This window comes from Schistocerca nitens, chromosome 5 (assembly GCF_023898315.1).
Source record: "Schistocerca nitens isolate TAMUIC-IGC-003100 chromosome 5, iqSchNite1.1, whole genome shotgun sequence".
Taxonomy (NCBI): Eukaryota; Metazoa; Arthropoda; class Insecta; order Orthoptera; family Acrididae; genus Schistocerca; species Schistocerca nitens.
In genome coordinates, this window is record NC_064618.1 from 447,455,948 (window position 1) to 447,471,420 (window position 15,473).

A 15,473-nucleotide genomic window follows, 5' to 3' on the forward strand; every position below is an offset into this window, starting at 1 on the left:
CACAAACACCACAGAGTGGCCGCAACGGGCAAGAGTATGGAGGGACTCCTGGACAGCCATCACCAGACGAGAGCGAGGGAAACACTGGTTGATAGCTCTTAAACTGCTCAGGGAGTCGCTACAGATAACGAAGGACTCACCTGAGCAGGAGCGGATATACTCTAGGGCACGAAAGATGGCGACCAGCTCAGCAGTGAAAACGCTGCAGCCAGCCGGCAATAAGCGTTGTTCGTAATAGTCCCCTAGAGTGAGAGCATAACTGACACAACCAGCAACCATTGAACTGTCAGTGTAAACAACGTCAGAGCCTGATACGTGGCAAGGATGGAAAGAAAGCGGCAGCAGAAGGCCTCTGGAGGGAGGGAGTCCTTCGGGCCCTGGGCCAATTCATGCCGAAGAAAAGGGCGGGGCACACGCCACAGGGGTGTACACAGGGGGGCCCAGGAAGGAGGTGGCAGAGGGAAAACCCCAAGCCCAGAGAGAAGCTCTCTGACGCGAACCGCGATCGAACAACCCAACCAGGGCTGACGTTCTGGAAGATGGACGACACACTGAGGGAACAGGAGACGATAATTAGGATGCCCAGGCAAGCTACAAACATGTGTAGCATAAGGGGCCAGTAGACGTTGGCGCCATAACTGCAGTGGAGGGACACCTGCCTCCACAAGTATGCCGTTCACAGGGCTGGTCCAGAAAGCACCAGTGGCAAGTCGGATCCCGCTGTGAAGGATTGGGTCCAGCACCCGCAACGCAGAAGGGGGTGCTGAACCATAAGCCAGGCTCCCATAACCCAGACGGGACTGTATTAACACCTGGTGGAGCCATAAGAGGGTAGATCGGTTGGCGCCCCAGCTGGTGTGGCTCAAGCATCGCAGAGCATTACGATGCCGCCAACACATCTGTTTAAGCTGCCGAATATGTGGGAGCCAAGCAACAGGGCATCAAAAACCACACCCAAAAACCCATGTGTCTCCACCACAGCAAGAGGTTCGCCATATCAGATTGTCAGCGGCAGAGCGGCCTTTACGGAACCCACCCTAAGACGGAGCCAGAAGGCCCTGAGACTCGAGTACCCAACTCAACCGCTGGCTGACCATGCATTCGAGCAACTTGCAAAGAACGTTGGTGAGGCTAATGGGGCGGTAGCTGTCCACCTCCAATGGGTTCTTGCCAGGTTTCAAAACGGGGATAACAATGCTTTCCCGCCATTGTGACGGAAACTCACCCTTGACCCAGATACGGTTGTAAAGGTCGAGGAGGTGTCGCTGGCATTCCACTGAGAGGTGTTTCAGAATCAGACAGTGGATGCAATCTGGCCCGGGAGCTGTAGCAGGGAAAGCGGCTAGGGCACTATGGAATTCCCACTCACAGAATGAAACATTGTAGGATTCAGGACGGCAGGTGTGAAATGAAAGGCTCCGACGTTCCAACCCCTCTGTAATGTAGCGGAAGGCCAGTGGGTAATTCACAGAAGCGGAACTCAGAGCAAAATGGTCTGCTAAGCAGTTTGCAATTATGTCGGAGTCAGTACAAACTGCTCCATTCAGTGATAGCACAGGGACTCTGACAGGGGTCCAATAGCCATAGAGGTGGCTAATCTTGGCCCAAACCTGCGATGGAGACATATGGAGGCCAATGGTGGAGACATACCGTTCCCAGCACTTCTGCTTGTGTTGGCGAATGATGCGGCAGGCCCGCGCACAGAGCTGTTTAAAGGCGATAAGGTTTTCTAATGAGGAATGCCGCTTGTGACACTGGAGCGCACGCTTGCGATCTTTAATCGCCTCAGCGATCGCAGGCAACCACCAAGGCACAGTCCTCCGCCAAGGGGACCCAGAAGAACGGGGAATGGCAGATTCTGCAGCAGTAACGATGCCGGTGGTGATCAAGTGAACCACCACATCAATGGCTTCGTTAGAAAGAGGCTGAATAGCGGCAGTGGAGGAGAACAAGTCCCAGTCAGCCTTATTCATAGACCATTTGCAAGGGTGCCCAGAAGAGTGATGCTGTGGCAGTGACAGAAAGATCGGGAAGTGGTCACTACCACACAGGTCGTCATGCAAACTCCATTGGACAGACGGTAAGAGGCTAGGGCTGCAAATCGAAAGGTCGATGGTGGAGTACGTGCCATGCACCACACTGAAATGTGTGAAGGCACCATCATTTAAAATGGAAAGGTCGAGCTGCGTCAATACATTCTCAACAGTGGCGCCTCGACCTGTTGCCACTGACCCACCCCACAGAGGGTAATGGGCATTGAAGTCGCCCAGTAACAGGAAAGGTGGCGGCAACTAGGCTATCAGTGCAGCCAGGACATACTGCGGACATCACCATCTGGTGGATGATAAAGACTGCAGACAGTAACAGCCCGTGGCATCCACACTCTAGCAGCAACAGCCTCTAAAGGTGTTTGTAGAGGGACAGACTCGGTGTGAAGGGAGTGAAGGACGTAGATGCAGATGCCACCAGATACACTGTCATAAGCTGCCCGGTTCCTATAATAACCCCGATAGCCACGGAGGGCAGGGGTTCGCATTGCCGGAAACCAAGTTTCTTGAAGAGCAACACAGAGGAAAGGGTGAAGGCTGAGAAGTTGTCGGAGCTCAGCAAGATGGTGGAAGAAACTGCTGCAGTTCCACTGGAGGATGATACTGTCCATGGCTGAGAAATGTGTGAAGGGACTGGGGAGGCAGATTACGCCGCTGAGTCACCTGCTGCCACCGATTGAGCACCTGTGCTGTCTGAGGGACCGGCGAGATTGAGGTCCTCAGCGGACGCCACGATCTCCACCTCATCCTCAGACGCAAAGCTCGAAGGTTGCGGTGGGGTGGGTGCCACCGCAAGTTCCTTGGCCTTAGAGGTCATCCTCTTGGATTTCTCACACTGCTCCTTCGGTTTCACTGGCTGGGAGGGCTTCACCGATTCAGACTATGGGACAGAGGAGGATCGCGAAGCCCTACGACCAGCTGGTTGTGGGCACTTATGCCACTGTCGGGCGTCAGCCTTCCCGCTTTTGGAAACCAGGGAAGGGAGGGACCCAAGGGACCCCTTGCGAGCAAGAGAAGCCGAAGAAGGTGGACGCTTCTCTGGCTTAGAAGCGGGGACAGACATCCCCGTTGTGTGTGGGGGGGAGGGGCGCGAGGGGGGGGGGGGGGTTGCTCCCAAGGTAGGTGGCGCAGGAGCAACAGGGGGGAAGGTGCCCCCTATGGGCAAGGGGGCATGTGTTGTACAGTTCGGCGATCCCACTGGAATTCATGGAACAGATGGGGCTAAAACAGTTGTTGTTGCAGCGGCATATGAGGCAGTCATTCGCACAGGATGCAGTCGTTCATATTTCCTCTTAGCCTCAGTATAGGTCAGTCGGTCCAGGGTCTTATATTCCACGATTTTGTGCTCTTTCTGTAAGATCCTGCAGTCTGGCGAGCAAGGTGAATAATGCTCTCCGCAGTTGACACAGATGGGAGGCGGGGAAAATGGGGTATTGGGATGTGATGGGCGTCCGCAATCAAGACGTGAGGCTGGAAGTATGGAAGTACAGCGGGAAGACATATGGCCAAACTTACAGCACTTAAAGCACCGCATTGGGGGAGGAATATAGGGCTTGACATCACACTGGTAGACCATCACCTTGACCTTCTCCGGTAATATATCACCCTTGAAGGCCAAGATGAAGGCACTGGTAGTAACCTGATTATCCCTCGGACCCCAATGAACGCGCCGGACGAAATGAACACCTCGACGCTCTAAGTTGGAGCGCAACTCGTCATTAGACTGCAAAAGTAGATCCCTATGGAAAATAATACCCTGGACCATATTTAGACTCTTATGTAGTGTGATGGTAACGTTAACATCCCCCAACTTGTCACAAGCAAGTAACCTTCGTGACTGGGCAGAGGATGCCGTTTTTATCAAAACTGACCCAGAGCGCATTTTGGACAATCCCTCCACCTCCCCAAACTTGTCCTCTAAATGCTCTACGAAGAACTGAGGCTTTGTGGACATGAAAGACTCCCCATCAGCTCTCGTACAAACTAGGAACCGGGGCAAATAACTTTACCGCCATCCTGAGACTTACGCTCCTCCCACGGTGTGGCCAGGGAGGGGAACGTCCCGAGAACGCTTAGAGACTCCTAGCAGATGGTCACCAGCGAGAGATGATGTACCACGCTTCATTGAGGGTCATCCGCCCTGATGCCACCCACTCCGACCAAGGGCTCTCCCCACGGGCGCCACTCTGCCTCAACAAGGGCCATCTGGCAGGATGGCCATTGCCGGGAGTCCTGATGCCCCAGGGAGATGGGCATCTACTCCTTGGCATACGTGGGGGGTTAACGGCGCAGGCATCAGCAGAGCGATCCCTGTGTTGTCAGGGGGCTACAACCAACAGGGTACATGGCGGCCCCACAACAACGGATTGGCTACCGTGCTGGATCCTAGGCGCAAAAATGTCCAACCTCGTTGTCTCAGCAAAAAGCAACACTGCACAGTGCATTGTGGAAATCGCACCCAGGAACGTATCCTCGCCCAAGAGGTGGAAAACGAGTGGGACAGCATTGTGACGACGAGAAAGCCAGCTAAAGGTCTCAACACACGACGGATACTGTGCACCAAGTAAGGTGCCCTTCCCCAATTGGCTCTCTCTTCGGAAGAATTTAGAAAGATGGAGGTCAAAACCTAATGGGGACCATCAAATTAAAGGCCGAAACAGTTGAGACTCCTTTTAGTCGCCTCTTACGACAGGCAGGAATACTGCGGGCCTATTCTAACCCCCAAACCCGCAGGGGGTAACCATATAGTGTTGTCAATATATGGAAGCAATGAATTAGCACTGATGGGTTATCTTATCCATAGCAATATGGCAACAATACACAAACAAAAGTTACTTTGCCCACACTAAAGGTGCCACAATTTGGAGCAAATTTAACATCTTGCCCAGAGAATGTTTAAGGTAACATTCATATGACCCTCTGTATAGTGCTGATATTTTGATTATGAAAGTTTTTGAGCATTGTAAGGAACAAGGAAAAAGCTACAAAATTTAAGAGCATCAAATTTTCTCTCTGCACTGCTCCAGAGTGTTCCTGTTCCTGAAATTTTTAGGGATATACTTCTCTTCAACGGTATATAGTTTTAAAATTTTCAGTCTGACCATTTTTGAACTTCTGAGACATCAGTTACAGTTTGTATTCTGGGTGGTAATGTACGAGCTGCTTCTTACCTTGCCTTGCCAATGTTTGGAGTGCATTTATGGGATCCTGCATTGTTTGCCCTGCTCCTCCAGCAGGGCCATTCATCCCTTGACCTTTCTTTGCATCTAAAAACAACAATAATCAAATCAGTATCATATTAAAAAGCTACAATAATTTATCAGAATACATACTTTTACTCACTCAGTTCTCTGACATGAAGAATAAGTCTTGCGACAAAGCTCAGATATTCCTCCTGAAACAGAGAGAAAAAGTGTTCTGAGAGTGACTCTTTCACAGTCTCTAAACAGAAATGAATACAATGACAAAATCTGGAGGAACTTATTTTCAATTTTTAACACTGACTTGCGGAAGTAACAAACCTTAAATGTAAGTAATAAGATTTTTGAAAGTGGAGCATAGCTTACCAGGCTTTAGAATTTATTTTCATAAATCCAGAATTATTTTAAACCTATAAAGCTATCTTTGCACTTAACCAACTTGCATGTTTAGAATATACTCATCTTGGCTTTCATAACAGTTTCTCCATAGAAAAACATTCACACGTGATGTCCTAGTAAAACAAGAAAAACTATCCTATTGGCATATTCTGCAACCTTGTTGTGTTCTGTGAACCACAAAATTCAATGTAGGAAACTAAAATGTTATGACAATGGCATTCCTCCAGCAGGGATCGAGTCTTCCCTTCCTAACAGAAATAAGAAGGTTACAATGCTGCACTGTGTCACACAAAAGTATCAAACATCAGACAGAGAAAATATGTGAGGCCCCAAAAGGACCAATACGGTCTGTTCTCACTTTAACTTAAAAAAATTAATGGTCTTTCCACACCCTTAAATGACAGTTCAAAAGCTGTAATTTTTGCTGATGTCATAGCACATCAAGTGCCAAAATTCAATTTAATCAGACACAGTTCAGCAACAAATGGTTTACGTCTTAATTTCACAAAAACTGAGTTTATGTAATTTCAAACAAGCAGAAATTATAACCAAAAACTTCAACACCTTCTAACCTTACAAGTACGTCTTGTATTGTCAACTTATAAGAGCATTACCTTATTTTTCCATAGCTATCCTGTTATACACTGGTTGCACATTGCTCTGAAGAAAAGATTTAAACTAATTTCTTTTGATGCCATATAAAATGAAAGAAGTGGAATACATCACCAGTGTACCAAGTATCTACATCCAGATCTACACCTCACAAGTCACATTATGGTGTATGACGGATGGCCACTAATGTGTGTTGTCAAGATTTTTTTTTTTAATCACTAGTTGAACTTTAATACTTTTACCATTCTTCTGCTTCAATTTCATGTTCATTTCAACACACACACCTGAACTTTGTAGTACTACTGCATTTGCTACCTTTTCACATCTATTTGGAATGTGGTTCATTTGTCACATATATATGCAATTTTCTATCTGATCAGTTTGTTAAGTATTAAAAGATGGAGACAGAACCCGCTAACTTAGAGAAATCATAAAAACCTGTTCAACTTACTATTGTCAAGGATAAGGAATGCTTAAGGTCATGCCTTCATTGTTGTGCTACATCTAAAACTTAAAATAGAGTGTGGCAGAAAAAAGGGGCTAACTCCATCTAAAAGCAATTAAAACTGAAAAAAGACGGCTGGCCAAGGAAGCTGGCAGAAGAGGTAGGGTCTAGGGTCCCTTAGACTCAGCATGTGGCAGGTCATGCACTGACCTCAACCACCCTGGCCCCATCCCAACAATAGTTTAAAACATTACATCTGAGAATAAAAACCACTTTCCTGTAGAAAATGAAGAACCAGTTGTTCAACTACCCGAACAGAGTCTGCCAATATTGGAAGTAAAGCATCTGGAAGATCATGCTTAGATGGAGAGCAAGAAGGAGGGGCCAATCCACCAGGATGTCAGTGTTACTGTCTCTGAGGCTCCAAAAGCCCAATGTAGAAGCAGCTCATTATATAAGATAAATCTGCTGCTTAATCTGGCATGACTGATAAGGAAGGGACAGAATGGTGGACTCCTCCCAAGTGGAACACAATGAACAGCACCATAAAGCATAAGTCTCCTTCATGATGCAGAGTTTATTAGAGGAGACAGCCCATGACATGTTGTTCCATCTCTGAATCTGCATCTGGGATCATCAAAGTGAATGCTGGGTGAGTAATCACTTCTCCAGTCAAATGATCAGCCAGTTAATTTCCCAGAAGACCAAGAGAAAGGCAACAGAGCAAGCAATATGACTGTGGTCAGATAAAAGATTGTGAATAGCAAATGTCACAGGGTGACAAGAGTAACTTTGATCAACAGCCTGGAGATGGCCACAGAGACTACAAACAAAGACTCTTTCAAGAGAGATCTGTCTAACAAAACATAGGGCTCCCTTAACAGCTACCAGCTCTGCTGTGAAAACAATACGCATTTCCAAGCAGAAAATGTTGTTCTACATCTACATGATTACTCTGCAATTCACATTTAAGTGCTTGGCACAGGTTCATCGAACAGTATCTCTCTACCATTCCACTCCCGAACAGCGCGCGGGAAAAACGAACACCTAAACCTTTCTGTTCGAGCTCTGATTTCTCTTATTTTATTTCGATGATCATTCCTACCTATGTAGGTTGGGCTCAATAAAATATTTTCGCATTCGGAAGAGAAAGTTGGTGACTGAAATTTCGTAAATAGATCTCGCCGTGACGAAAAACGTCTTTGCTTTAACGACTTCCATCCCAACAAGCGTATCATATCTGCCACACTCTCTCCCCTATTACGTGATAATACAAAACGAGCTGCCCTTTTCTACACCCTTTTGATGTCCTCCGTCAATCCCACCTGGTAAGGATCCCACACTGCGCAGCAATATTCTAACAGAGGACGAACGAGTGTAGTGTAAGCTGTCTCTTTAGTGGACTTGTTGCATCTTCTAAGTGTCCTGCCAATGAAACGCAACCTTTGGCTTGCTTTCCCCACAATATTGTCTAAGTGGTCTTTCCAACTGAAGTTGTTCGTAATTTTAACAGCCAGGTACTTAGTTGAATTGACAGCATTGAGAATTGTACTATTTATCGAGTAATCGAATTCCAACGGATTTCTTTTGGAACTCATGTGGATCACCTCACACATTTCGTTATTTAGTGTAAACTGACACCTGCCCCACACCATACAGCAATCTTTTCTAAATCGCTTTGCAACTGATACTGGTCTTCGGATGACCTTACTAGACGGTAAATTACAGCATCATCTGCGAACAACCTAAGAGAACTGCTCAGATTGTCACCCAGGTCATTTATATAGATCAGGAACAGCAGAGGTCCCAGGATGCTTCCCTGAGGAACACCTGATATCACTTCAGTTTTACTCGATGATTTGCCGTCTATTACTACGAACTGCGACCTTCCTGACTGGCATGACATTTCAAAACACATTCCATCCTACCCATTGTTTTACAGCCATTAGTGTAAGTACAGTAGCACCCTCATACTGCTGAAGAACTAAAAGTAACAGACACCGAAAGGAAACTGGTGTCACTTAAACTATACGTCCTTGAAACAGAGCTGTCCTAATTTGTGATCTGGATACTGACCACTAGAAGGTGTGGGGGCACACATGAGTAACCACTTTCTAAGAGGACTAAGTGAAGGTCACAGCTGAGGGCCTCGAGGTACAAGCCTCACGAGGGAGTAGTCAGGGGGTCTATGCTCTTTGTATGCAAGGACAATTTGGTAAGTTGAATGAACAGAAAATCTTAGGACCATGACTGCATACCACATGTAAAAATTACTGACATACAGCGATTGGGTGAACGCTGGCATGACAGTGGTCACTAACTCACTGACGAAAATGAGTCACAGTGTAACACTCAACACAAGAGTGCTGCAGGACACCATTCTCTTGGACCTGTGGGGGGCTGAGTAATGTACCAACTGTAACACACAACTGATGGGGCAAACACTGACAAATAATCACCAATGAGCCTCAAGAGCCCCAGTCTTGGAATGTAAGTACAACTGGATAATGTCAATCAGTGCCGTATGCCTTACGCTGATCAAAAAAGTACTATGATGACATGGCATTTACATAAAGCCTGTCAAATTGCTGTTTCCAACACAACCAGATACTTCATTGTGAGCTGTCCCTCTCAGAAACCACACTGATAGGATGTCAAATGGTTCCGTGATTCAAGAAAGCAGTGAAATCACTGGGATACCATGCTTTCAAGCAGTTTTCATAGCATGTTGGTGAGGCTAACTGGTCAGCAGCTGTCTATGGACATGGGATTTTTGCCTCATTTAAGAATTGGGGTGGTGATACTATCTCAACATCCTGAAGGAAAAATACCTTTTAGGCGAATATGACAGAAGACCCTCAGGGCCTGGTGCCATATCATGCGATATCATGCGACATGTCGAGAGCTTGAAGCTGTTCCCAGGCACTGGAAAGTAATTTGGAAGGACAGAGGTCAGATGAGATAGAGGATAGATGATTTCTTCAACTTTTATTTTATGTGTTTGAAATGTAGACAGGTTAAGAAGAAGATGCCAACACTGTCAAAAAGTGTGTTATGAGGTGTTCAGCAAGAACCAATGCATCAGTAGAGATCAGCTGTTAAACAGGAGACAGCCCAGAACACTTCTGGATCTTTGGAGGCCCAGCAGACTATGGAACTTGGCCCAAATCTGCGATGATGAGCCATACTTTTAGCACAAAGTCGCTTAAAGATCATGAGGATGGTCTGTCAAGGATGATGTTTGAGATGTTACAGGGCCCATTAACAATCCTAAATAGCTGTGGCAATGTCTTTGATCTACCATAGCACCTACTAGTAGGGGAGGAGGCCCTGTAGGAAAGAGAATAGTAGTTCCAGCAGCACAGATAAATACAATGAAGATGATTAGCCCGAACTCATCAATGCAATCTGGCAAAGATGAAAGCAGAGATACACAACTGCCAGCTGGCTCTTCGAAGAGCCTAACATGGCAACTGGACTGTCAGGTGGTGACAAATTAGTGATAGAATTACCACTAAGTGATCACTGTTACAGAGATTGTCATGTTGTGAACAGTGAAGCAAAGCCACAAGATTACGAGAAGACATCATATGTTCGATAGCCAAAAAGGTGTCATGGACAGCACTGAGGTGGGTAGGAACACAGTCATTGAGGAGAGACAGATTAATAAGATCGGAAAGAAGAGGGTCAATGAGACAACATAGTACTTCCCCACAAGGGGTGGTGCACAACGAAATCTCCAAATGGGAGGAGAGGGAGGAGTGTTGTTCCATCTGAATGTATGAAAGTGCCCTAGCTGACGGTAAATAAACAACACAAATGGCAATCGCTATGGTCGCTCACACTTGCATAGCTATTGCTTCTGATGTAGTACAGAGAGGAATCGACTGTACGAGAGTACAAACCAATGTACGGACACCTGCGGATGTAATCTTGAGGCCAGTACGTTACTGACAAAATGCATGGTAACCTCAAAGAGTTGGGAGAATGGTCATCAGGAAAACATGTTACGGGTACAAAGGTTGCCCAGAAAATAATGCACCGCTTTTTTAAAACACCACTTTTTTAAAACAATTCTTTATTGAATATAATGAGAATTAAACACAGAGAATGGTGTTTTATCTACACACCCTATTTTTCCATGTAATCTCCACCCCGTTCTATGGCCTTCCTCTAACGTGAAACAAGGGTGTGTATGCCCTGTCGGTACCAATCCTTGTCCTCGTGGCGGAATCAGTGCTTCACTGTGTGAATCACTTCATCATTCTCAAAATGTCTTCCCGAATGGCATTCTGTAATGGCCCAAGCAAATGGATGTCCTAAGGGGGTAGGTCAGGTGTGACACCACCTTCTGATGACCTCACCCTCCGTGCCCAGCGACTAACTGTACTACTGTCGACAGTAGATGCTCCATAGACTTTGCACAAGCATTTGTGAATATTCCCCACAGTTTCTTTTTCTGCAGTGAGAAATTCAGTGACAGCACATTGCTTGTAACTTACATCACTTATAGACAACATTTGGAAACTGTCCTGCAGTTCTGGTATCTGTCGGAAGTGACAGAAACTTGATGCACTAGCCCAGGAGACTTCAAATAATACATACGTAATGATTCACATTCATAGCATTGTTTTCAGCTGAGAAAAAGATGCAGTGCATTACTTTCTAGGCAACCCTCATAGAACAACACAGATTACTGTACAGCATGAAATTACTAGTTCATTTCTGAGAGGTAACAATGATATCTATTGCAGCTCCACTGAATCATCATAAAAGGGTGTCATAGATAGATGTGGAGCACCCACGACAGTTCATGTCCCAGGTTAACTACATCTCATCAGAGGAGGAGGGGGGAAGAGGACGGGCGGGGGGTGGGGGGCGGCACACACCATCAATTCATACTGATTCTGAGTATGACTGCGTAGAGGATGTGGTGCCTCCAGGATATTCTGAGTAGCCTTCTCCCGTGACTTCTTCTTTATCTCTTTCATTGCTTTTGGCAGCCATGACACATAGGAGCAGAAGAGGAGTTGGCAGCTCTAGGACCTATAGCCCACAGTCTGCGGTTCCTTCAGTTACAGACTGGCATGTAGATGCCAGAGGAGGGTGTTGCTTCTCTGGCAGGGTAGAGGAATGGCTCCCACAGATGGTGCTGCAGGAACCATAAGAGGAGAATGCCAATACAACCCCACAGCCAAAATTATTTTGATAACTGCTGGAAGTCAATTAATTTCAGTGACTAATTACGCAAGTACCAAAAGTGACCTGGCCACTACTATGACAAAAGTCGATACCATGGTGACAGAATATAAACAATCTTTTTTTTTTTAAGTTTCAAAATATGAGAAGTGATCTGAGATATTCAGTTCCTGTATTTTGAGTTCCTTAATTAAGGAAGAACACTTCACTGGTTTTGGGGAGGATGGTCATTCCCGCAACTGACACAGACAAGTGGTAACACACATGGCAGATTTTCATGAATTGGTCACTCTCTCTCTCTCTCTCTCTCTCTCTCTCTCTCTCTCTCTCTCTCTCTCTCTCACACACACACACACACACACACACACACACACACACACACACAAACTATGATTCTGACCTCCTGTAGAAGCAAGCTCCCTTCAAAAGTGGGGATGACATTCTGAAGATGAACTTATTATCTGGCAGACCTTGATGTACAGTCTTAGACATAAAAACTGACCGCCGGCCGGCCGCCACAGAGACTAAGTCCGAGTCGTTCACTTAAGGTGGCCAATAAAACTGACCGCTCTAAGTCCGGTCATCTGCACAATCTGGCAACACTGTAAGATGCGGAAGTGTTGTCTACTTCCGAGTTCATATAGCTGGAGTGAGCCCGTGGTCTTGAGGTAATTGTCGTGCATTCTAAGCTTAGAGTCGCATGTTCGCGACCAAATGTTTTTTTTTTGTTGTTTTTTTTTTTTTTTTTTAAACACATTTCGGTCTAAAGTTAAGATTCTGATTGAACATGGAAGACAGTTCGCTTAACATTCTACCCACCCGCAATAACAAGTATTCCACAAACAACTCCGCAGGACAGCTCGTGGCTGCGTCGCGATCAGAACAGCTTACGCTCGAGCGTTTCCTCGCGCTGCAGTTGCTACCGGCCACCGGCCACAAGCCACCCGCCGCCTGAAATCCGGCGCCGCCCATGTGAAAGGCGGCGCCACGCTGTCAGTGTATGTATGAATGCCATTTTCGCATTTGAAGTTCTAGTTATCATCTTGCAGCTAAGCATTGGATTTTGCATACTTGAAAATCATGAACTACAGTTAAGCATTGTAAAATTGAGTCGCAAGTGGAAAAAGGTGTAACATCTGCAACACAACGTTTACTCTTGGTATAACAGAGGGGTGAATGTAGAGGAGGCAGCTAGAAGGATTTGAACTGAGCGTGGAGCGAGTGCTTTTGGGAAAAATACGCCAGAAAAGGATATTCTTGTTTCAACAAAAATCGTTCTGGCATGAATGATTTTCCACATTAAGGAAGTCTCGACTACTGATATATGTGACATTTTACCATCATGCGACATTTGCATTCAACAGGCAAAGTTCAAAGTCTGGTGTAGGAGTACTGCATGCTCTAATTCGAAACAACAAAAATCAACGGAGTGACTATTATTGAACGTCATCAGGTCGTTCATTGAGCATTCCTTTGCAGTAGTGTCACTGGTGACGTGTTATGATGCCGTTATCGTTAACTTCCTAAGAAGAAATGAAAGGCTTAGCCCCACCAAAAGACGTAGACTAGAGCAAAGAGTAGTGTGAACATCATATTTTACATTTGATAGCTCCATACGTGTGTTTTGGACTACGAATTCTGCCCCAAGGGGTGTGTGCAACACAGCTGGAATTTGTTGTCAACAACTGAGACACCTTTCGGTCGCAGTGTAAGAAAGTCGAGCAACAAAACTACATCACCTGTGCTACTGCATAACTCACTCTGTTGATCTGAGAAACATAACTATCCAGGAGATTAATAGGAAAGTCGTCTCTCGGACACTTGTATTGATAGGGAAGTCCTCTCTCAAGCACTTGTCCCTCACGTCATATATTCGTAAAATATTACCTTTAGCGCACTTGATCGTTCAACCGTCAATGCAATTCATTTCTAGACGAAAATACTCTTAAAACTACTATGGTTTAATACATCGTTAAAAGAAGTAGGTTTCTACGGGCGTAGAATTTGTAAACAACTGTTGAATTGTCAGATTGTTGTAGATATCGTGAAAGAAAATTCAGCTGCTGATTAATTTCTCTTTCATGATTACTGTTGCGTTTAGTAAACTAATGTAAAATGCAAACAAAATATTCACTTTACTAACAGAAATTAAATTCAGCTTACTACAGAAACATCACGACGGCAGTCTATCTTAACAAAGCATTAAGTTCCAAAATGGTTCAAAGGTCTCTGAGCACTCTGGGACTTAACTTCTGAGGTCATCAGTCCCCTAGAACTTAGAACTAGTTAAACCTAACTAACCTAAAGACATCACACACATCCATACCCGAGGCAGGATTCGAACCTGCAACCGTAGTGATCGCGTGGTTCCAGACTGTAGCGAAGCATTAAGTGTCTGTAAGACGATTGATCCTATTTTAACACGAATTAGTAGGATATTACCGACTTTTGACTTCGAAAAGATCTGTATGTACTTCATTTCCTGTATCATTCGCAAGTATTATGAAAATGTGGCATTTCATAGATAAAATTATGTATTCACAACAACAAAAAATATGTAGGCAGAAAACAAAAGTGGCATTATGAAATTGGCAGTAACGTAAGGTTTTCGCTCTGACAGTAATGGTTACTGAAAGTACCAAGACGAATTTTTCTCGAGTGCTGTCTACGATTCCCTTATTGAGTTTGTATCTGCCTGCTTGTAGCTCTACTACAAAAGAATAAAAAATCTGGCTTTCAGCGAGTCTAGAAAGGCGACCGACAGCAGCTTGCACCTGGTAGCCAAACATGTTACCTGAGAAATGTGGGAAGACATCCTTTTGTGGTTGAATTGTTGGCAAATATCAGTCAGACGTGTGCCGTTGGTCTAAGCGTTTCGATGTGATGAATTTCTACCAATGATTTTTCTACAGGTTTTTTCTGTCCCAAATAGAGAGTTGAAGTCTCCCTTTAGTATTTTCCCGTAATCTTGGTGAACTTTGCTCATAGTATTTTCGAGTGTGTTCTAGAATTTTTCGACATTTTTGGTGTTTTTCTTATTTTCGATGTTGGTGGGGACATGTGCATTGATGAGTGTTTATTTTTTACTGGGGCTCTGATGAGCACAGTCATAAGTCGATTGTTGACGGATGTGATTTCTTTGACAGAACTGATGATAGATCTGTGTTCGAGAAATGCCATGGCTAAGATTGGTACACCTTTCGCGACCTTTTGTTGCATTTTGCTCTTGAAGATGCAATGGTTTCCGTAATGCGAGGTTTCATTGTCAGTTAGTCGTGATTCTTGAAGAGCAATGATGAGAATTTTTTTTCGGTCGATTTATTATGTGAGATTATTTTGTTTTCGTATTTGGATCAATGGATAGATGTTTTGTTATAAAAAAAAGTTCTTATGTGTGTGAAATCTTATGGGACTTAACTGCTAAGGTCATCAGTCCCTAAGCTTACACACTACTTAACCTAATTATCCTAAGGACACACACACACACACACACACACACACACACACACACACACACACACACACGCGCCTGAGGGAGGACTCGAACCTCCGCCGGGACCAGCCGAACAG

At 45.2% G+C, this 15,473-nt stretch overlaps 1 protein-coding gene across 1 annotated transcript in view; it reads right to left on the reverse strand.

Annotated features, from left to right (window-relative positions):
• Positions 1-15,473, reverse strand: part of LOC126260257 (mediator of RNA polymerase II transcription subunit 15) — a 165,811-nt gene that overhangs the window by 121,522 nt on the left and 28,816 nt on the right. Inside the window, exons 3-4 of the mRNA XM_049957585.1 lie at positions 5,391-5,442; positions 5,219-5,314 (exon numbers count right to left, since the gene is read on the reverse strand). Of these exons, the coding sequence (XP_049813542.1) occupies positions 5,219-5,314; positions 5,391-5,442 (148 nt within the window). The remainder of the gene's footprint in view (positions 1-5,218; positions 5,315-5,390; positions 5,443-15,473) is intronic.